General features: G+C 53.7%; 2 protein-coding genes across 4 annotated transcripts; one reads left to right on the forward strand and one right to left on the reverse strand.

The window, feature by feature from the left end:
• Positions 1-1,288: 1,288 nt before the first annotated feature.
• Positions 1,289-21,412, reverse strand: LOC122377931. 2 transcript variants are annotated; one of them, XM_043358546.1, is made up of 7 exons: positions 21,345-21,412; positions 15,856-16,118; positions 15,060-15,450; positions 8,618-8,839; positions 4,530-4,750; positions 3,760-4,147; positions 1,289-3,450 (listed from the first exon to the last, which is right to left on the reverse strand). In XM_043358546.1, exons 2-7 carry the CDS (start codon positions 16,092-16,094, stop codon positions 1,975-1,977), a joined length of 2,937 nt encoding a protein of 978 aa, XP_043214481.1. In that variant the 5' UTR covers positions 16,095-16,118; positions 21,345-21,412; the 3' UTR covers positions 1,289-1,974. The 2 variants fall into 2 exon arrangements, with proteins under 2 accessions (XP_043214481.1, XP_043214482.1); XM_043358547.1 differs by lacking the exon at positions 21,345-21,412 and adding an exon at positions 20,320-20,359.
• LOC122377934 lies at positions 10,510-14,195 on the forward strand. Of its 2 annotated transcripts, XM_043358550.1 has the most exons (5): positions 10,510-10,814; positions 10,989-11,095; positions 11,359-11,499; positions 13,065-13,162; positions 13,390-14,195. In XM_043358550.1, exons 1-5 carry the CDS (start codon positions 10,563-10,565, stop codon positions 13,419-13,421), a joined length of 630 nt encoding a protein of 209 aa, XP_043214485.1. In that variant the 5' UTR covers positions 10,510-10,562; the 3' UTR covers positions 13,422-14,195. The 2 variants fall into 2 exon arrangements, 1 of the variants encoding a protein (XP_043214485.1); XR_006255938.1 differs by lacking the exon at positions 13,390-14,195 and having other exon boundaries at positions 10,513-10,656; positions 13,065-13,383.
• Positions 21,413-21,883: the final 471 nt, after the last annotated feature.

The following is a 21,883-nucleotide window of genomic DNA, read 5'->3' on the forward strand; positions in this document are numbered from 1 at the left end:
CGAGGTGCTTTGCATGATGATGAGGCAGCCTCTGGCGACAATATTAGATACCCGCTGGTTCATGGAGTTCTCCTCAAATTGACTTGTCCCCAGTGTTCTGCCAAACTTGTTTGCAATATCTCTAGAGTAGGTTGGATACCCATGAACTAATTCTTGGGAAAGCATGCGATAGGGAACACCTCTTCATCACCCTTCTAGGGACGTAGGTAAAGGTAGATATAGTGGGCAGAGATAATGCATTCGTAATTCGTATACTATTCGATAAGTACGTATACGACAATAGGCCATCGGCTGCCCGCCCGTTCCGTATCCGGTCACGGCTCGCGGCGCGGTGCGGAGGGCCGTCAGAGCTGCCGGTTTTCGGCCGCCGGCGGTGCTCCGGAGTCTGTTCCGGATGGCTCCGGGCCGGCCCTCCTCCGGGTTAATTACTACCGCTGCAGCTGATGGCACAAACCGACCGCTGCGCTACGGTATCAAATATCCGGCCCGCCCGCCCGCCGACCAGCGGCGCCGCCCCCCTCGCTCCGGCTCTCCCCACAGCAGTCTCCCCAACCTCTCTCTCTCTCTCTCTCTCTCTCTCTCTCTCTCTCTCTCTCTCTCTCTCTCTCTCTCTCTCTCTCTCTCTCTCTCTCTCTCTCTCTCTCTCTCTCTCTCTCTCTCTCTCTCTCTCTCTTCCTCTCCCTTTGTTTTGCGCTCACCTCTTCTTCACATCTCGACGCGTCACGTCTTCCCCGCTTTGCTCCTCGCTCCTCTATGGTGATAAGTGCCCCTACCCCACTCACCCAGCCCCGTTAGACGACCCAGCAATCCAGACTGAGCAGCCCATCAGAGCGCCTTCTAACTCGACCCACCGCCCCAGGCCCACACCAGCTGCCTGTACAGCGGACTTCAGAAGGATGCTCCACTTTTCATAGGCAATCAGTCGCCTGGAGTGATAGGCTGTGCCGCACTACACGGGCGGAAGACAATGCTGTGACCCAACGCTCATCATAAATACACTACATTGCGTCATAAGCGGCACAACTCAGCGTTCCAGTCAACTGGTAGCTTCTGGGGAGTGGAACATAATCCTTTAGTCAACTGTACATAACTACTCTAGGTCCAGTCAACAGGCTGGCGGCTGCCCTGGCGTTTGATCCCCGTCCTTCAAAACGCGGGCCACAGTCGAAGGTACCAACCCGGGAAGGCGCGACATCATCGCGCCAAAAAATAGCTCTCCAAACTCTAGACCTTTTTGGTAGTCGTCCATTTTTGGTAGTCGTCCACTCGTAACTCATTGTCGAGCAAAAACCTTTGATAAAAAAGTAAATTCAGGACTTACAAAGTGGCGGTTACTCAAAACCCTCGCACGGCATAGCATTCCACTGCACATGCGAAAACGGTTGAAGAGGGACTCCGTACCAGCGAAAAAGCAGCAAACATGCCTTCCCGTCCCTACCTCGATGAAGAATGAACAGAGACGGCGAGCGCTCAGCCTGGCACAGCTAAAATCACAAACTCAGTGAACTTCACGAGCCGCGGCGGCACGCCACGCTATGACTCCATTACATAGACGGAGTGACTAGCGGGCCAGTTTTGGCCGCCAAAAAGAGTCTGAGCAATAGCCTTGACCTGAGCTTTAACTTGCAGTCTAGCGGGCAGCGACAAAGTAAAACTAGGCTTCGAAAAAAGGGGATCTGGGTAATGTCCATATCCATGATAAGTCTACCAGCTATTTCATGCCAAAGGGAACAAAAGCAAAAGCAAAATTCACAACAGGCAGCCTTAAACGAGTGCGCAACACACCATGTGCCATGGCTGGGAGAGATCCCACTCCTGGACGGGACCCGCGACCCACCGCCCCACCCGGAAAGACTGGGAGATCGATGCCACCCCGCGCGAGGCGTAGCCCACCCCTCACTGGCAGCCGCACCGGCTCACCAACTCACACACTAGCACCGGCCCCCGTGCTCCGCCGTCCTCACCGCGCGGCCGTTACAGGCCCAGCTCGGCAGCCAGGAAGACGCGGAAGACGCTGTCCACTTCGTTGTACTCATGGTGCAGTGCAGGCGCGATCCGCTTGTGGAAGCGCTCCTTCAGTGACTGCCAGCTCCTGACCGACCGGCCGGACCTGTTCAGTGCCACGGACATATCCTGCCACAGCGCGCGGCCCGAGATGTTGACCACGCGCCCCGGTTCCTCCCGGAGGAACCGCAACACGGCCAGGTCCTCGGCGCGAGTGTAAGGCCGCGCCGGCGAATGAGGCTCATTTGGCGGTCGGCCGCCGCCGGGGCGCCCGGTCGGCCGGCGCAGCGCGCGGCACAGCTGGCGCCGCTGGCTCTCCGTCAGCTGGGAGTTGTTGCGAAGCCGCGGCGCCGTGCGGCGCCAGTGCTCCTTAAGCGACTGCCAGGAGCGGCCCGGCAGCACGCCACTGTCCTCTATCTTCTGCCAGACGCGGCGACCGCCCAGCAGGCCGCCGGCCGCGTGCTCGGCCAGCACACGGCGCACCAGCACGTCCTCCTCGGCCCTCGAGTACGCCTGCCATTGGCGGCGCGACGATCGTGACGTATCTGCGCTGGCGTCGCCGTCAGTGGAGCTGCTCGGTTCGAGACTCATCTGCGCCGGCTGGGCAGTGTCCGGCGCGCTGGCGCCGCTGTCAGCGGAGCTACTTTTCGGCGCCGGCCTCACGCCAGACGGACCGGGCTGGCTGCTCCGCTCGCCGGCCAGCAGTGGCGTCTTCCTGGGCGGTGATTGGAAGTTGTCTGAGCTCGACACCGAGCTTCGTGACAAGCTAGCCGAGCGCAGCCGCCGCCCGCGGCGTCCCGCAGAAATCGCCGCCGCCACTCCCTCCGGACTCACGGAGGCTGCGGCGGCTGGGTGGGTGCCGCCCGCGCCAGCCGGCGCCATACTGACATCGCTTGAGCCCATATCCAGTCCGGCACTTCCGGCGGCCGTCGTATTAGTGGCAGCAGCGGAACAGGCCACGAAGACCTTGTCAGCTGCAGCAGTAGTTGTACCAGCGGTGGGAGGAGCCGTAGGAACGATGTCCCGAGCTACAGGATCGTCAGGAGTGGCCGAAATATCAGAAGCGGCCGGACTGTGACCAGGAGCGGCCGGACTGAGACCAGGAGCGTCAGGACTGAGACCAGGAGCGACAGGAGCGTCCTCAGATCTTGCGGAATTATCAGCGGGGGCAACGGCGGAGGCGGCGCCGCGGCTCACCTTGTTCCCAGAGTCCGTGGCGCAGATCAGGTCCCCTGCTTCGGTGCAAGAGTCGCCAGCGAAGAAGGGCAGCTGCCGGCGCCTGCGCCACAAAACCTGCTGACACCGATATTCCACCTCCTGTTTGCGCTTAGCAAGTGCGCGCTGCTCATCTTCTGTGAGCGGTAGCCGGGTGCCCGTGAAAAGGGACGCCATCTTCAACAGGTGCAGCGGCACCGTTGACTTGAAGTCGGCCAGTCGTGGCCCTACCTGCGGGACGCCCCGTGACGCTGAGGTCAGAACGGCCACCGCGGCCACGCCAGCTTAAACACTTCCACACAGATTGGATAACACGAAAAGTGGTTAGATTAGAGCGAAACTCTTACAGAAGCGGCGGCCGGCCTCATCAAAGCATAACATCGAGTCCCTATATGCCACCAGCTCCAACAACTTGCCCTTGTCCATCCCTCTCTTACAGTGCTCCGTCTGTCCCCCTCCCAGTGTCCCAGCCCAAAATTTTCCCACTGTCCGTTCGCCCCCCCCCCTTTGTTTGCTGAAATGGATGTGCACTGCAGTCACCTGTTCGAAAAAGCGGTCGAAGAGCGACGGCGGTGAGTGGCCGGACAGCACCGCCGGCAGCTGAGACGCCATCCAGAACCAGAATAGTTTACCCGTCACTGGTGGGAAAATATGCCGGATGCCGTACTCGGCCACGAAGCGCACCAGCGCCTCGTCCTTCTCACGGGTGAAGCCCAGCCGGCCGCCGCCGAGGCTAAGCAGCACAATGTGCAGCTGGCCGACGAAGTAAGAGTAGGGGACCGCCGTCTCCACGCCCAGGTCGGACCAGGCGCACCAGCCGAGCAGCACGTCGTTCACCCACTCCGGGCGGTTGTACCGAGAGGTGGACTGCAGCCTGAATGGACACAGGTCCACCACCCGGCCCTTGCGCACACACTCGTCCACGAACCTGCCGGAACAGACAGAGGCTCAGTACAAAGGAATCGGAGCACACGACACAGAGAGGCTCGCCAACCGGCCTGTCGAAGGTCGTGTCAGTCCCTCTCCATCCCTTCTTTCACTCACTGACTGTTTAAGGTCCCCTTCTTTCACTCACTGACTGCCGAATGTCCCTCCCGTCCCTCCTTTCACTCACTGACTGCTGAAGGTCCCTCCCGTCCCTTCTTTCACTCACTGGCTGCTGAATGTTCCTCCCGTCCCTCCTTTCACTCACTGACTGCTGAAGGTCCCTCCCGTCCCTTCTTTCACTCACTGGCTGCTAAATGTTCCTCCCGTCCCTCCTTTCACTCACTGGCTGCTGAAGGTCCCTCCCGTCCCTTTCTTTCACTCACTTGATGCTGAAGGTGTCCCGCCGAACAGATGTGGCCTTGCGGAGCTGCGATCCCGGCACGCCAGCGCCCAGTGTCACTACATGCCGACGGCGCGCCGGGTTGGTCACCAGCGCGCCGCCGTGGCCCACCACCAGCGCCTGCAGCCGGCACCGCTCCGGGCGCGGCAGGCCCGCCTCCAGGTAAAACTCCATCGGCTTGCCATCACCCGTCCGCACAAACAGCTGTGAAGGCGGCACCATTGTTTTATATTGTTTTATATTATGACTTCATCCGTCATTGGGTGTGTGCCCGTGGATGATTGATTGAATAAACTAAAACTTAACTAAACTAAACCATGGCCACAGCACAGGGCCCAAGGCGCTGAGGAACACAGGGGTCAGTACCGGGGCCACAGGACTGAGGGAGAGGGACACAGGAGGGGGGAGGGGTAGCATGGGCCGCAGGGCTGAAGGACACTGGGGATCAATACTACACCTTTTTGCATTTGAATTCAACCATTCGCCATAATTGTTTGAGGAGCCATTTCGACAATCGGCATTGAGCACAACTATTCCAGCGTTGTGTGTTTCATGTCAGCCGTTCAGTAAAACAGATTGAACACTGAAATGAGCGACCCGGCGACACTTCAGTCCCACGTGGAGCTCCTCGAGAGGGAGATGCGGGCGGCGGCCCGCACCATCACCGGCTGCCCGCTGTCCACCCCGGCCCACGCTGTGATGGCGGAGGCCGGGCTGATGCCGGTGGCTGCTCGCCGGGACGTCCTGGCAGCGAAACTACTCGCCAAGGCGCACGCGCTCCCCGAGGGCGACCCCCTCAGGGCTGCTGCGGAGGGCGGGCCGCCCAGCCGGCTGAAGACTGTGACGGGCTGGCGCGGGGTGGGGCACGACACCTGGCGGGCTGCTGGGATCGTGCTGCCGATCGAGCCCCTGTTGCCCGCCCGCGCGCTGCCGTGGGAGGTGGCCGCCTGCCCACACGTCACATTCTCCCTGGACATCGGAGCGCTGCGGCGGGACGCCCCACCTGACGAACTGCACCAGGCGGCGCAGAGGCACCTAGCGTCCCTCCCCCAGCAAGCCATCTGGGTTTGGACGGATGGGTCGGCGGATGCGGGAGTCCGCAGCGGAGGAGCAGGAGCCTTTGTGGAGTGGCCGGACGGTGCGACCGACGAGCTACGCGTCCCGGCCGGTCAACTCTGCTCGAGCTTCAGGGCGGAGATGGTCGCACTCCGCGCGGCCCTGAACCACCTGCGCGACCACCCGCACCAGCCGAGCGCGCCGATCACCATCTGCTCGGACTCGCAGTCGGCCCTCGCGACGCTGAGAGAGGGCCCGGCGTCCCAGAAGACCCTGCTAGGAGCCGCCATCTGGACCGAACTAGCGGCCCTGGCCGGTCCGTCCCGCCGGATCCACCTACAGTGGGTGCCGTCCCATTGCGGCGTCGACGGAAACGAGCGCGCCGACCAGATCGCCAAGGAGGCGGCCGCGCTCCCCCAGGCGGCGGTCCCGGTGGACGTCGCTACCGCCCACCGCGCGGCCGCCAGACTGGCCCGCGACCGCACCGTCGCCGCCTGGCCAGAGGGCTGGTACCGGACGCTGATGGAGAACCGGCTGCCGCCGCCGGCCGCGACGGGGGACAGATCGTCGGCCGTCGACGTCCACCAGATCCGCGCGGGCCACTGGTCAGGATACCGCCAATACCTCCACCGGATTGGACGGAACCCTTCCGACGATCGCCGCCAGTGCCCTGACACCGACTGTGCGGCGGGCCGGTGCACCGTGTGCCGGGAGGAGGCCGACACGCCCCGGCACTTCTTCTTCCGGTGCCCGGCCCTCATGGGCTGGCGTCTCCGGAGGTACGGGACGATTTTCCCGAACCCGGAAGACGTCCGCAACGACGGAGAGGTGGCGGCCCTGGCGGCCGCCGTGAGGGACCTCCAGAGCCGCACGGCTACACCGCGGTGACGCGGCTGGAGGGAACACACAACAACAACAACAATCTGCAAAACAGTTTGACACTTCGCCAGACTTCGGCATTGAGCGAGCCAGCCCGGCATATGACGAACGGCTTTTACCATTGACGATTTGTTTTGCACAACGTTGAACCATTCGCTCAAGTTGTAGAGTTGTAGAGTTGTAGAGTAGGACCGCCGAATAGCTTTGCACAATGGTGATTCTTTGTGACCAACCGCCCTTTTGTAGCGCCACCTATATGGCGAGTGTGTACAAATGTTTTGTCTACAGTCTAATGGTCAAAAGCTAACACAAAAAGGTGTAGAACCAGGACCACAAAGTTGTGGGGTACAGGGGGTCAGAACAGCACCGAGGGATGGGGTGGGTGGGGGTGGGGGCAGTGGTATTTGAGGAAATACAGGGTGGGTTATTTCTACCATTTGTACACTCCAAACACTGGGGATATTCACAAAATCAAAAGAAGAAAGGAAAGGAGGCATCCATCTACGCTGAAAAAGTTTGACCACACATATTTGACACGTACATTTACTTTTTATACAGAACATTCTTAAATTAAGCCCAACCAACCATACAGTTTGGTGAGGTTAAATTATGCCAGGTAAGCTTAAGTAAGGCTAGATTAGTTTTATATATTTCTACATGTTGGGTACCTGCTTTTTAGGAGTAGGGAAGGATGGGGTAATTTGGCCGCTTCTTTAGGAAGCGCTGTAGCTCGAAATTGGTGACATATTTCTGCACTCTCAACGCTGGCACGTGTAACATTCATTTTACTTTCTTATACAGTAAACTGAAAATGATAGAGCAACTAATTATGCCTGAATCTGGACGTTACAAAGCGGCCAAATTGCCCCGCTAGCAGGGTTATTTGGCCGGTGAGGTGGGGCAATTTGGCCGGTGTTTATATAAGGCCTTGATTTTATTTTACAGGCGAGTAAACATCAGCGTCAGCAAAGACCTGTGTCTTAGACGCATTTTTAGGCTGACTCGGTGTCGCACTTATATTCGAATGATTTAGACTCAGGACTTATTTCAGCATTTTCCTGTACAACTGAAAATGCGCTTCCTTTACATACAATGCTGAAGCAAACATTTGCATTCTATTTGTGATAAAAATATTTTCACAATGAAACTTATAATAAGTGAATAGTGAGAGGGCGTTGTTTGGGGAAACACGTTAACTTTTTATTCTAGTAAAGAAATAATCGACTAATTTCAATCAATTTTTTTTTAGCAATCAATGACATAACTCAACTCGGTCTCAAATCCTCACATCTCGTAACCTTCCGATGTCTACAAAAAAGTTGTCGATAGTGTTTGCTAACTGGAGATGTGACTATCAGTTTGGTTTGAGCAGATCCTTAGCATCTTCGTCGTGTTGCCTTGCGCAGTGTCTTGTCTTGATGAGCCCCCAGGAGGCAGACTGTGCCGCAATGCCAACGCCAATGTCTATAAACCCAACCAGCTCGGCACGACGACCTTATCAAGTCGGCCGCCCCAGCATAGCGATCCTGAGAGCACCGTCAAAGCTGCTCCACTAGCACAGGCCACATTACCCTGCATTGCCATTCTGAAGTTGTCTATAGGGGAGATTTTTGAGAAAAAAATTCCATGGATAGGTTCCACCAATGATACATCAATAGAGGCTAGAATTATTTCATTCACTTTTGTCCGATATTGTAAAGGTGGGGGCGGCCAAATTATACTGCCGGTCAAATTACCCCATCCTCCCCTAAATGAATAAACATTTCTAAGATGATGTATGGTTTCTAACAATTATTTATATAGCATGGTTTTCTATTCAATTATCAGCCTTGGGTGCGAGGGGGGATTTCACCCAGGGCTGTCAACGAAAAACTGACATATTTATAAACAAGTTTGGGTCGGAGACATTGACGTACTCTTAGTGCTATCATTTGAGAATTCAAGGCGAGACGGAGGAACATAATCGTCAAGAGTGGCCAAATCATCAGGAGACTGAGTCCAGGAGTGGCCGGACTGTGACCAGGAGCGGCCGGACTGAGACCAGGAGCGTCAGGACTGAGACCAGGAGCGACAGGAGCGTCCTCAGATCTTGCGGAATTATCAGCGGGGCAACGGGGCGGCAGTGCCGCGGCCCACCTTGTTCCCCGAGGCCTTGGCGCCGATCAGGTCCTCTGATTCGGTGTCCGAGTTGCCTGGCTGCCGAACCGGCTGATACCGGTTTGTCTCCTCCTCACAGTACTTTTCCAGTGCGCGTTGCTCATCTTCCGTGAGCGGCAGCTTGGCGCCTGTGGTCGAGGCCGCACTCTCCACCATGTGCAGCGGCACCGTCGACTTGAAGTCGGCCAGTCGTGGATCCACCTGCAGGACGTCCCGAGGTCAGGGGTCAGAGCGACCACCGCGGCCGTACAGGTTTAGGGGTTGACCCTCGTACTTATAGGGGGGGGGGGGTCGATTGTCGAACGGATACCCCTCGTTTTTCACGAATAACTCGCGCAAAAAGCTGCCGATCGCGACGATACTTGCACTACCATCGACTATCGAGTTCATCAATTTTACACATACCCTGAAAATTTCATAACCACGACCCCAATAACCTTGAAATGTCACCTATTTCTCGTGAACTGTTTGGTCAGAATCGCGATTCAGCGTATGTCGGCCCACATTACCCGCGTGTTTGCAGTCTTTTTGTGGTTTTGACCGTTTAAACATCTGTAATGACGTTGGTCCGATTTACATACTGTGTGTTGTGTGCTGGGAACATTCCGGAGCGGTTACCCATCCCCAGTGCGCGGGTACCCGCCCAGTTTGGTCTGGCGTCTCGCTGTCTGTGTCTGGCTGTCTGGTGTCTCGTTTTGTGATTGGCTGACCGTTGATCGGTCAGTCACGTGATCGTATCGGACGGTCAGGGCCGCGTCGTGCTGGCCGGTCGGTCGGGGGGAGTCGGTCGGTCACCGCTGAGCCAGCCGTCGGTATGGTGCTGTTGCTAAAGTAAAATATACCGCACCCGGTTTAACAGAGTGTCTCAAGATACAACAGTGGCGACGAGGCAAGAACCCACGGCAAGATGAGTGATTCAGATGAGAGGAAGCCGGCAACAGGTATCGCAACAATGCACCAGCCCACGGTATGTCTCACGTCCGCCATTGGCGAATTTGATGAACGTCAAGGCACCTGGAGGGATTACATTGAACGATTTGAGTTCTTTTGCGAGGCTCAGGGCATTTCAGAGGATGATAGAAGGAGAGCACTTCTCTTGGCTGGTATTGGGCAAACTGCGTATCAAAGAGTCAAAACCATTCTGGCACCCACCCGACCCTCTGAGATGTCATATAGAGATATTGTCATGGCCGTGCAAGATCATGTGGATCCGAAGCAGTCTGTTATCGTTAGCCGTTTCCGGTTCCATCAAAAATGTCAAGGATCAGAACAGGGGATAAAGGAGTTTGTGGCTGACTTGAAAGTCATGGCCGATCCATGCGACTTTGGATCAAGTAGAGATGATATGTTACGCGACAGATTTGTATGTGGACTCGCTGATCAGGCGTTGCAGAAGCGGTTGTTGACCGAGGAAGATACTCTGACGTTCCAACAGGCGCAGCGGATCGCACTGGCAGCAGAGACGGCGACGAAGAGCGCAAGACAGCTGGCTGCCCAGTCATCCGATCCAGCGGCGCAGGACGTTCACCGAGTTGGATCTGCACGACAGGTGAAAGGGTCACCATCCAATCGGTACGTCAGATCGGAATGTTTCCGCTGCGGAGGCACTAATCATTCACCTCAAACATGCCGCTTTAAGACGTACAAGTGTCATTCATGTGGCGAGCAGGGTCACTTAAGTCGCAAATGTCGCAAAAATGATCAAGATCATGTGCGCGCCTCGCAAGCTAAATCTACACACTGTGTACTGACTGATGAGTCTGTCAGAGTATCAGAGCCTAGTCAGGCTGCTGAAGAGGATAATGTTTGCAGCGTGTACAGTTACACTGTGGGTGAAGCAAGGTCCCCTCCAATCACAGTTGATATCATAGTGTTTGGTGTGCCCGTTACCTTTGAGGTTGACACAGGATCGGCATCCACGCTGATGAATGCCCGCACCTTTGAGGTGGTGAAGACTACAGGCGGCGACGACAGCCTTGAACTTCGGCGATGCAGCGCCAGGCTTCGGACGTACACGGGTGAGCCCATCCCGGTCGAGGGGGAGTTCAGTGCCGTCATTCATTACGGTGAGCAGCACCTGGAGCTTCCCGTCGTCGTGGTCGACACTGCAGGACCCAATCTTCTGGGAAGGGACTGGATGAAGTTCCTTCAGCTCGACTGGCAAACCATCAAACAGGTCAGAGGTGATCCTGGGCGGGGACAGTCAATGGGTGCAGAGCTGCAGAAAAAGTACCGTGATGTGTTTTCTGCTGATCTAGGGTGCCTGAAAGACGTGGAGGTGAAGTTTGACGTCAATGAGGATGCAAAACCATGTTTCTATTCGTCCACGGAACATTCCCTATGCCTTCAGGAAACGCGTGGAGGAGCAGCTGGACGCAGAGGTCGAGGCTGGGGTCCTCGAGCCAGTGCGCACTGCGGACTGGGCGTGCCAAATCGTCCCGATAGTGAAGCCCGACGGTAAAATCCGCATATGCGGAAACTTCAAACAGACAGCTAACAAAGCCATTCGAGTAGACAGACACCCCCTGCCCAAGGTCCAGGACATGTTTGCCCAACTGGCTGGGGGAAAGGTGTTTGCCAAGCTAGACTTAAGCCGTGCATATCAACAGTTGAAAGTAGCAGAGGAGCACAGACACTTGCTGACAATCAACACTCACCGTGGACTGTATCGTTACCTGCGGCTACCGTACGGGATAAACTCAGCTGTGGGAATCTTTCAGCGTGAAATGGAAAAGCTGCTGGCTGGCGTGCCAGGAGTCTTCATCTTCCTCGACGACATCCTGGTCTCTGGACGGGCTGAAGACGAGCTCGTGTCCCGTCTGGAGCAAGTGCTGCAACGACTCCAGGACTCCGGACTTCGGGTGAGACCGGACAAGTGTCACTTCTTGGTCCCCCGCGTTGAGTATCTTGGTCATGTCGTCGACAAAGATGGCCTTAGTACCACGGAGGCCAAGGTTCGAGCCATAACCCAGTCACCTCCTCCCACAAATGTCTCTGAGCTGAAGTCGTTTCTCGGCATCGTCAATTATTATTCCCGGTTCATCCCCAGCAGAGCCCAAACGCTACACCCGCTCTTTGAGCTCCTCAAAAAGAGTACACCGTGGTCCTGGGAACAAGAGCATCAAAGGGCTTTCGAGGAATGCAAACGATTGCTCACGTCTAACCAACTCCTGGTTCATTTTGATCCTGACCTCCCACTAGTCCTCACCTGTGACGCCTCCGCTCGTGGGATCGGAGCTGTGCTCTCACATGCGTTTCCAGATGGGTCTGAGAGGCCGATAGGATATGCGTCTAGGACGCTACAGACAGCAGAAAAGCAGTACAGTCAAATCGAAAGAGAGTCCCTAGCTATCATATTTGGTGTCACCGCCTTCCGTGACTACTTATATGGGGCAAAATTTGAACTGGTCACAGATCACAAGCCTCTTATCAAGCTCTTTGGAGAGAACAGCGGCATGCCAGAGATGACAAGCGCCAGAATCAAACGCTGGGCGCTGAAGCTTTCCCAGTATACCTATACGATCAGATACAAGTCAACAAATGACATTGCTCACGCTGATGGTCTGAGCCGACTGACACAGTCAGTAGGGCAGAGTTACATCCCTCCTGAGGAAGAGGATGTCTTACTCATCAATTACCTTGAAGAGGCCAACATTTTGAGTGCCCCTAAAGTGGAAAGACTGACGAACAGGGATCCTGTTCTCAGCAAGGTCATCCATTCTATTCGAATGGGATGGTCACAGAACGTGAGCTCTGATCTGAAACCCTATGCAGATAGACAGACTGAGCTCTACATGATCGGAGGCTGTGTAATGTGGGGAACAAGAGTGGTCATACCTGAGGCGGCTCGAAAGTCTGTCCTGGAAGAACTCCACAGTTGTCACTTCGGGGTAGTCAAAATGAAAGCTTTGGCTAGAACAACAGTTTGGTGGCCTGGGATTGACCGAAATATCGAGGAGCTAGCCGCATCATGTTTTGTATGCAGATCCCAGAGTCCAGATCCTCCTAAAGAAGAGCTCCATCCGTGGCAATATCCAGTGAAGGCCTGGTCCAGACTGCACATTGACTTTGCCGGCCCGAGGAAGGGCAGGTATTACATGGTTGTCTGTGATGCCTTTTCAAAATGGATCGAGGTAGAGATCATGAGTTCCATTGATGCACGTACCACGATCAAGAAACTGACTTCAATATTCGCGCGTTTCGGTCTGCCCGACGTCATTGTCACAGACAATGCCCCAACATTCATTAGCTCAGAATTCCAAGAGTTTTTGAACAGGAACAGCATTCAGCATCGCACGATAGCCCCTTACTCGCCTGCTTCGAATGGCTTGGCTGAACGTGCTGTCCGAGAGCTCAAGGTACGGCTTGACAGATTGACTGACGTATGTGCTGAGGAGGCTGTGTCTAAATGGCTTTTCTTGTACAGGGCGACGCCGCACGCAACGACCGGGGAGTCTCCTGGCAAGCTGCTCATCGGATACAAGCCGGTCACCAGGTTCGATAAACTGAAGCCGGACCTTCAAGGTAACGTGATCAGGAAACAGGAGAACTTGGTAGAAAGTCACAAAAGAAGGCATACTCGAGTGAGGCCTGCGTTTGTTGTTGGTCAAACTGTGTGGGCTCGGAAATTCGGCAGAGAGAAGGCTGTGTGGTGCCCTGCTATTGTTGTCAAAAATCGTCATCCTCTGTACTGGGTCCGGATGTCCAATGGGCAGGTACACAAGCGTCACATCAATCAATTGTACTCACAGGCTGCATCGGCGCCCAGTCTGGAGACTGCTGAGGAGACTGCTGAGGAGCTGGAGCACGGTGGCGACATCTGCGGCGCCGATGTCCCCGATCGTCTGGCCGGCCGTTCCGCTACTGCTCCCGCTGCTGCTGCGGAGCCGGCTGAACCGCCTGCTGAGCGTCTGGAGTCGGCCATCGGCGGCGCCGGGTCGACCTCTCCTGCTCGGCCGTCGACACTGAGACGAGATGAGAGCGCCGGTCGCGTCTTCCCGGAGCGTCACGTGCCAGACGCTGCGCTACAGCGAGTGGAGCCCGGTGTCGTCTCCCCTCGATTCTCCCCGCCGCGATTCGACCGCGGCTCACTATTTGGTGAACCATCGCCGGAGCGTCCGTCCGTGAGCGCAAATGTCCCCAGGCAGATGGGCGTTGACGCTGACGCTCCACGACGATACCCGCTTAGAAATAGACGGCCTGTGGTGCGCTACTAGAGGTCATAATGTATCTGTCGAAGTTGATTTTGTTTAATTGCAAGGCTAACTCTTGATTTAAATGGGAGGGTGTTGTGTGCTGGGAACATTCCGGAGCGGTTACCCATCCCCAGTGCGCGGGTACCCGCCCAGTTTGGTCTGGCGTCTCGCTGTCTGTGTCTGGCTGTCTGGTGTCTCGTTTTGTGATTGGCTGACCGTTGATCGGTCAGTCACGTGATCGTATCGGACGGTCAGGGCCGCGTCGTGCTGGCCGGTCGGTCGGGGGGAGTCGGTCGGTCACCGCTGAGCCAGCCGTCGGTATGGTGCTGTTGCTAAAGTAAAATATACCGCACCCGGTTTAACAGAGTGTCTCAAGATACAACACTGTGGTCAGGTGGGTGTCCAGGTCCCATGAAGGTCAGGCCATTGACCTTTGATGACTTTGGTTCACTCTTCGAGTTTTGTATGTCTCCAGGGTAGTTAGCTGATTTCGAATTTAGCAACCATTTGAATGAACGAGGTAGTTTTGGGGCCTTCGTAACGTGTTGCGAGGCTGTCAGTAGTGGTTGACAGTTGACACCTACTATAAATACCCGGCAAGGCCCATATAGTTGACCTGACCTGACCCAGCCTGGTCTTAATGCATACTAGCGACATATCCGTGACCAGAACTAACATGAAATTCGTGACCACTGACCACTGCACCCCGAAAACTTCAAAACAACCTCACTACGTAGTTCTCACAGTTCCCGATGTTCCCGACTTTTGGGTCATTGACCTGACCTGGAAGGTCAACCAATGGCCTATCCTTAAAATTGGATATCATCGGCTGGCTTCCTCTCGCCACGGACGACATGCTCGCTTTTGCCGCGAAGCTCTAGCTCCTACAGGGGCCGAAAGGCGGGGATCCAGGCCCCCATGCGTGGCGGCTGGCAAAACACCTAAACAGGAAGAGTTAACAGCACCTCTACACACAGATTGGATAACACAGAAACTTGTTGGAGCGAAATTCTTACATAGGCGGCGGCTGGCCTCATCACGGCATGACATCAAATCCATCTATGTATGCCATCCGCTCCCGGCATGAATGGTCACTGTCCAATGTCCATCCAACTCTTACAGTGTTTCTACTGTCTGTCTGTCCCCTCCTAGTGTTCCAGCCCAAAATTTTCCCACTGTCCCTTCGTCCCCCTTTGTTTGCTGAAGTGGATGTGCACTGCAGTCACCTGTTTGAAATAGCGGTCGAAGAGCGACGGCGGTGAGTGGCCGGACAGCACCGCCGGCAGCCGGAACGCCATCCAGAACCAGAATTTGAGCGTCATCACCGATGGGTATTTCATGTCACCGTACTCGGCCACGAAGCGCACCAGCGCCTCATCCTTCTCACGGGTGAAGCCCAGCCGGCCGTCGCCCGCCTTGAGGGCAGCAGCCCGCAGTGCCAGCTCCTCGTCGGTGTCAGAGTCGGGGGGCGCCTTCCACACTGCCAGGTCAGACCAGGCGCACCAGCCGAGCAGCACGTCGTTCACCCACTCCGACCGGCTGTATCGAGAGGTGGACTGCAGCCTGAATGGACACAGGTCCACCACCCGGCCCTTGCGCACACACTCGTCCACGAACCTGCCGGAACAGACAGACGCTCAGTACAAAGGAATCGGAGCACAGACCGATACAGAGAGGCTCGCCAACCGGCCTGTCGAAGGTCGTGTCAGTCCCTCCCATCCCTCCTTTCACTCACTGACTGCTGAAGGTCCCCTCCTCCCATTCACTGACTGCTGAAGCTCCCATCCTCCTACTCACTGGCTGCTGAAGGTCCCTCCCGTCCCTCCTTTCACTCACTGACTGCTGAAGGTCCCCTCCTCCCATTCACTGACTGCTGAAGGTCCCCTCCTCTCCTTTCACTCACTGACTGCTGAATGTCCCTCCCGTCCCTCCTTTCACTCACTGGCTGCTGAAGGTCCCTCCCATCCCCTTCTCTCAATGACTGCCTGCTGAAGGTCCCTCCCGTCCCCTTCTTTCACTCACTTGATGCTGAAGGTGTCCTGCCGATCACAGACGTCCGGGCGCTGCTGCGATCCCGGCACGCCAGCGCCTAGAGTCACTGCATGCCGACGGCGCGCCGGGTTGGTCACCAGCGTGCCGCCGTGGCCCACCACCAGCGCCTGCAGCCGGCACCGCTCCGGGCGTGGCAGGCCCGCATCCAGGTAAAACTCCATCGGTTTGCCATCGCCCGTCCGCACAAACAGCTGTGAAGGCGGCACCATGGCCACAGCACAGGGCCCACAGGGCTGAGGGATACAGAAGAAGGTAAGTGCTGACTGCTGGGGCCAAGGCATTGAGGAACACAGGAGGCCACTGGTCAGGTCAGTAAATAGCCACAGGGCTAAACTTGAAAGACACAAGGGGTCAGTACAGCATTGACATGGATGAAGTATTCCTGGATAGGACACTCCCTATTCCCCAACACTAGCTCCGGCGACCAAGCGGACGCCCTGGTGGCAGAGCGCCGAAACATCGGTGGCGAGTGCGCCGGCGGGCGGCGTGCGTGCTGAAAACGCGGAGAGCGAAATTAGCGAGCTTTAGCTTGTAAGACACGATTTCAGACACTTTAAACATATTTTTAGTCTTTTTTTTAAATAATTATGATGGCTCCATTTAGTCACTATTACATACGGAACCATTAGACACTCTCTGTCCATAGCAGGCCTACCTTAAATGACGCCTACACCCTCGCCGTCGTGGACTCGTGGGTGGTCGGAAAATCGGCGGAGTGTCCCATCTAGGAATACCTAATCCATGGCATTGAGGAGGGGGGGGGGGGGGGTAGTGGTATTCAAGCAAATACAGGGTTGTTAAAAGAATGACACATTTTAAAACAACTTATGTCAAGATGCTGACATACCTATTACCTACTCTACTATCTGCTATGAGATGAGAGCTCATAGAGAGTAACTTGATTTGCACAGGAAGGAAATACACATTTATTTGAGATAGATCAGGTTAAATTTCTGCAACTTGCAGGTGACATTTACAACCATCAGTCATTCAGCCATTGCTTCAAAGAAACTGTCGCCAAAATTCATCCCATAATTGGCCGTCTGGCTGTCCTTGACTGTTAAGTGATACCTAACTGGCTCCCGCCTCCCAAGTCTTAGAGGTATATGTATATATGAAGGGGCCGTGCTATTAACTGGATTATTTGCCGGCTGACGCCATATGATGGTGCTAGCAGAGATTGTGGTCACAGAGATTGTTATATATCAATGCTAGATATAAAAGACTAAATATCGATCTAGTTATTTATCTTCTATTGCCATTTTACAAGTGTATGTCCATCTAGTACTATGCTTATATCTATATATTATTGGCTATAATACGGCCCCAGCTGGCCAACTAGCTGACTGAATCCAGTTGTTAACAAGGCCCAGATGAAGTAGGCATGGTTGGTAAGCTGGTAGGTTGTAGGGGTATAAGTAAGCCTGGCGTCCCAGGAAGATGCCAGATACCGTTGTAGGTGTAGGTTTGGGTATCGGTAACCCTGGCGTCACCGGTAGCGTTTTCGTTCAAAGTTAACGTTTCCTGTATTAGGCCGCCGTGCCAAGCCGAAGCATGCTGTGACGTCACTGGGTAAGAGAAGATAACTTACCACGCTATCAGTATCGACTGAGACTCAGATAGACTCAGACCGACTCAGGCAGACTCAAACTGACTCGACCGACTCAAACCGATTCAGATCGACTCAGTCCGACTCAGAACGACTCAAATTGACTCAGACCGACTCAACCGACTTAAATCGATTCCGATCGACTCAGACAGACTCAGAACGACTCAGACAGACTCAGGCCGACTCAGACCGATTCAGATCGACTCAGACCGACTCAGATAAACTCAGAACGACTCAAACTGACTTAGAACGACTCAACCGACTAAAATCGTTCCAATCGACCCAGACAGACTCAGAACGACTCAGAGAGTCTCAGGCAGACTCAAATCGACGCAGGCATACTCAGACCGATTCAGATCGACTCAGACCGACTCTAATAGACTCAGACCGACTCAAACTGACTCAGACCGACTCAACCGACTCAAATTGATTCTGATCGACTCAGACGGACTCAGGCAGACTCAGACAGACTCAGACAGACTCATGCAGACTCAAACCGACTCGGCACACTCAAACTGACTCGACCGACTCAAACCGATTCAGGTCTGATGATTCAGGTCACCACTGGGTCTGTCTGAGTCGGTCTAAATCGGTTTGAGTCGGTTGAGTCGGTTAGTCTGACTGAGTCTGTCTGAGTCTGATTCGTTCTGAGTCTGTCTGAGTCGATCGGAATCGATTTGAGTCGGTTGATTCGGTCTGAGTCAGGTTGAGTCGTTCTGAGTCTAGCTGAGTCGGGTTGAGTCGATATGAATCGGTTTGAGTCGGTCGATTCAGTTTGAGTGTGCCCGAGTCGGTTTGAGTCTCCCTGAGTCGTTTCGAGTCTGTCTGAGTCGATCGGAATTGATTGAGTCTATCTGAGTCGATCTGAATCGGTTTGAGTCGATCGAGTCAGTGAGAGTCTGCCTGAGTCGATTTGAGTCTATCTGAGTCTGTCTGAGTCGATCGGAATCGATTAGAGTTAGTTGAGTCGGTCTGAGTCATTTTGAGTCGTTCTGAGTCTATCTGAGTCTGTCTGAGTCGACCTGAATCAGTTTGAGTTGGTCGAGTCAGTATGAGTCTGCCTGAGTCGGTTTGAATAGTTCTGAGCAGGGCTGCGGAGTCGATGGATTTTCGGCGACTCCGACTCCGACTCCGGCTTTCAAAAACTAGCTCCGACTCCGACTCCGGGCAGAATTGTCGACTCCGACCGACTCCAACTCCCGACTCCGACTCCGCAGACCTAGCAGGGCTGCGGAGTCGACAGATTTTCGGTGACTCCGACTCCGGCTCAGGTTTCTAAAATCGACTCAGACTCCGACTCCGACTCCGGTCACAACTGTCGACTCGGACCGACTCCGACTCCGACTCCGCAGCCCTGGTTCTGAGTCTTACTGAGTCGATCGGAATCGATTTGAGTCGGTTGAGTCGGTCTGAGTCAGTTTGAGTCGTTCTGAGTCTATCTGAGTCGGTCTGAGAATCTATCTGAATCGGTCTGAGTCTCCCTGAGTCGGTCTGCGTCTGTCGGAGTCGATCGGAATCGATTTGAGTCGATCAGAATCGATTTGAGTTGGTTGAGTCGGTCTGAGTTAGTTGGAGTCGGTCTGAGTCGATCTGAATCAGTTTGAGTCGGTCGAGTCACCTTGAGTCTACCTGAGTCGATTAGAGTTTGCCTGAGTCGTTTTGAGTCTGTCGGAGTCGATCGGAATCGATTTAAGTCGGTTGAGTCGGTCTGAGTCAGTTTGAGTTGTTCTGAGTCGGTCGATACTGATAGCGTGGTACTTTATCATCTCTTACCCAGTGACGTCACAGCATGCTTCGGCTTGGCACGGCGGCCTAATACAGGAAACCTTAGCCTTGCACGAAAACACTAGGTACCGGTGACGCCAGGGTTACCGATACCTAGGTTTGTAGGTTTGTAGGGTAGGTAGGTTTGTAGGTTAGGTTGCAGGTTTGTAGGTTGTCGGTTTGTACGTTGCAGGTTGTAGGTAAGGTTAGGTGTGGTACCAAAAGTTATAGTATGAATACAATGTTTTTATTCAACTAAATTCGACTGATATGAGTGTGTTGTACCTACCAGCAAACTGACCTTTGCTGGTCACGTAGATGCCACGGTCGCCAAAGCGAAACGCATGGTCGGTCTGCTGATCAGAAGCATGCAGCGATCGGCCGTCCCGCGCCGCGCCAGGGTCAGTTTTAAGCCTTTACTGTCTGTGTTTTACGCTCATGTTCGCTCCATCATCGAATACGGCAGTGTGGTCTGGTCTGGTGCAGCTGTGACTCACCTCAAAAGACTCGAACGTATTCAGCACACATTTCTCATCTGGCTGGCCTGTTCTAGTAACACTTGCTCACAAAATCTTAGCTATGATCACCTACTTCAGCATTTTAACGTTCCCTCGATCAAATCACGTCTCATGCAACATGACCTGATGTTCCTTTACGGTGTGTTTCACGGCCACATTGACTGTCCTCAGCTGCTACATCAGTTTCAGCTGTCGACACCTGTCAGACGCAACAGGTCCCCAGCTCTTTGGCATGTGCCGTTTGCTCGAGTGGCAACGATCAAAAACAATACCTTCTGCCGTATCCCATCGAGGTGCAATGAGCTTTTAAGAGACAACACATCTCTAGACTTCTTTTATTCTCCGATATCAGTGTACAAGGCCTCTGTAAGGCTCCATGCTGCACGAGCTGGCTTTTATTGAGCTTTTGTCCGTCCGAAGGGTTGCGTGTATTCATATAGATTTATCTTATATTTATCCATGACTTCACGTGTAACCGGGTTTTATCTGTACCTGTTGGTGATGAGCAAATAAACATAAACAAACATAAACATAAACCTTGACCTGAGGACAAGACAGAAAACGAATATTAGTGAGAGCACCACATTCGACAGTAATGGATTCCATGACGGTTTTTCGTCCAGCAGATTTTCGTCGGACAATTTTTCGTCCGCAGATTTTCGTCCGACTTTTTTTCGTCTCGCATTTTTTCGTCTGTACATTTTTTCGTCTGTGCATTTTTTCGTCTGTACATTTTTTCGTCTGTACATTTTTTCGTCCGGACATTTTTTCGTTCGTATATTTTTTCGTCTGTGCGTTTTTTCGTCCGGACATTTTTTCGTCTACAATTTTAACGTAACGTAACCTAACCTAACCTAACCTAACCTAACCTAACCTTACCTAGCCTTACCTACTGATGTTTGCCTACCGGGGGATAAGGAAAAAGTTACTTGCATGAATAGATTGCAAGCAATGGTAAGTCAAATATTTTTAGGTTAAGTGGTTATGCATCAGGCTTCAGGCCTTCGGCCTGAAGCCAGATACACAACCACTTAACCTAAAAATATTTGACTTACCATTGCCTGTAATCTCTCCTAAGGCATTGCCTTCGGCACTGCACTGCTTCGCCCCGAGTATTATTATGACATCATTTGCCTCCACAGTTGAATAGCATTGTACTATGTTTTCACTCAACCTTGGGTGAACAGACGTAAAATTTATTGAACGAAAAAATGTCCGGACGAAAATATGTACCGACGAAAAAATATACGAACGAAAAAATGTCCGGACGAAAAAATGTACGGACGAAAAAATGTACAGACGAAAAAATGCACAGACGAAAAAATGTACAGACGAAAAAATGCGAGACGAAAAAAAGTCGGACGAAAATCTGCGGACGAAAAACTGTCCGACGAAAAAATGTCAGACGAAATTTTGTCCGGACACGACAGTAATGGGCGGTTTATCACATTAGGTCAAGTTTGTTTTGGTCTATATATCTCCGTCGTCCCAATCTGGCATCTTCCTGGGACGCCAGGCTTACTAATACCTAAAATACTAGGAAAAAACACTGAAACGGATTTACATACCTACGTAAGCGCCGCGCAAACGAGATGTTTCGATATTTGCGCGCAAACGTGGTCGTGCGGCGCAAACATATGAAGCGCGGCATAATTAGAACCTGTTTAGGGCTGCAAAAACGCAGCAGAATTTCATCCAACCATAATATTTATTTGTTGAAGCCCCTTAAAGGCTGAAACATTATATTTCCAAACCGAATCTTATTTACTGACCAAAAATAAACTGAACTACAATTTTCGAAACTTATTAACTACAGGTAAACACCTACAAATGGGAAGCCCACTGAGCTTCACTTTTGTCGAAATGTTGCTGCTTTTTAGTGCAATGTCAGCTCTTCTACGTAACCAAGGCTATGGAACTCCAGGTAAGGACACCAGCCGTTTGACCTTGAACGCCGCCGGCCGGCCGATGACGTCATTGGAGGCAAGCCGGCTCGGCGGACGCATCGAGCGAGCGTATAACGGAGGAGCGTTGGACGTTGCGGGAGTTGGGGAGAGATTTTAACGTTTGCATACCACCATTGTTATTTTGATTGATCTAGACTGCA

Source organism: Amphibalanus amphitrite, unplaced genomic scaffold (assembly GCF_019059575.1).
Source record: "Amphibalanus amphitrite isolate SeventyFive unplaced genomic scaffold, NRLGWU_Aamphi_draft 000053F_arrow, whole genome shotgun sequence".
Lineage (NCBI taxonomy): Eukaryota > Metazoa > Arthropoda > Thecostraca > Balanomorpha > Balanidae > Amphibalanus > Amphibalanus amphitrite.

Excerpts from the sequence above, each read along its gene's own strand:
- LOC122377934 (XM_043358550.1), top strand. The coding sequence starts at position 10,563 with ATGAATGCCCGCACCTTTGAGGTGGTGAAGACTACAGGCGGCGACGAC. Across the intron at positions 11,096-11,358 it reads CCCGATAGTGAAGCCCGACG|CGTGAAATGGAAAAGCTGCT; the intron begins GTAAAATCCGCA and ends GGAATCTTTCAG. Across the intron at positions 11,500-13,064 it reads TCCAGGACTCCGGACTTCGG|GGCGACGCCGCACGCAACGA; the intron begins GTGAGACCGGAC and ends TTTCTTGTACAG.
- LOC122377931 (XM_043358546.1), bottom strand. The coding sequence starts at position 16,094 with ATGGTGCCGCCTTCACAGCTGTTTGTGCGGACGGGCGATGGCAAACCG. Across the intron at positions 8,840-15,059 it reads TCGACCGCTATTTCAAACAG|GTGGATCCACGACTGGCCGA; the intron begins GTGACTGCAGTG and ends GACGTCCTGCAG. Across the intron at positions 3,451-3,759 it reads TCGACCGCTTTTTCGAACAG|GTAGGGCCACGACTGGCCGA; the intron begins GTGACTGCAGTG and ends GGCGTCCCGCAG.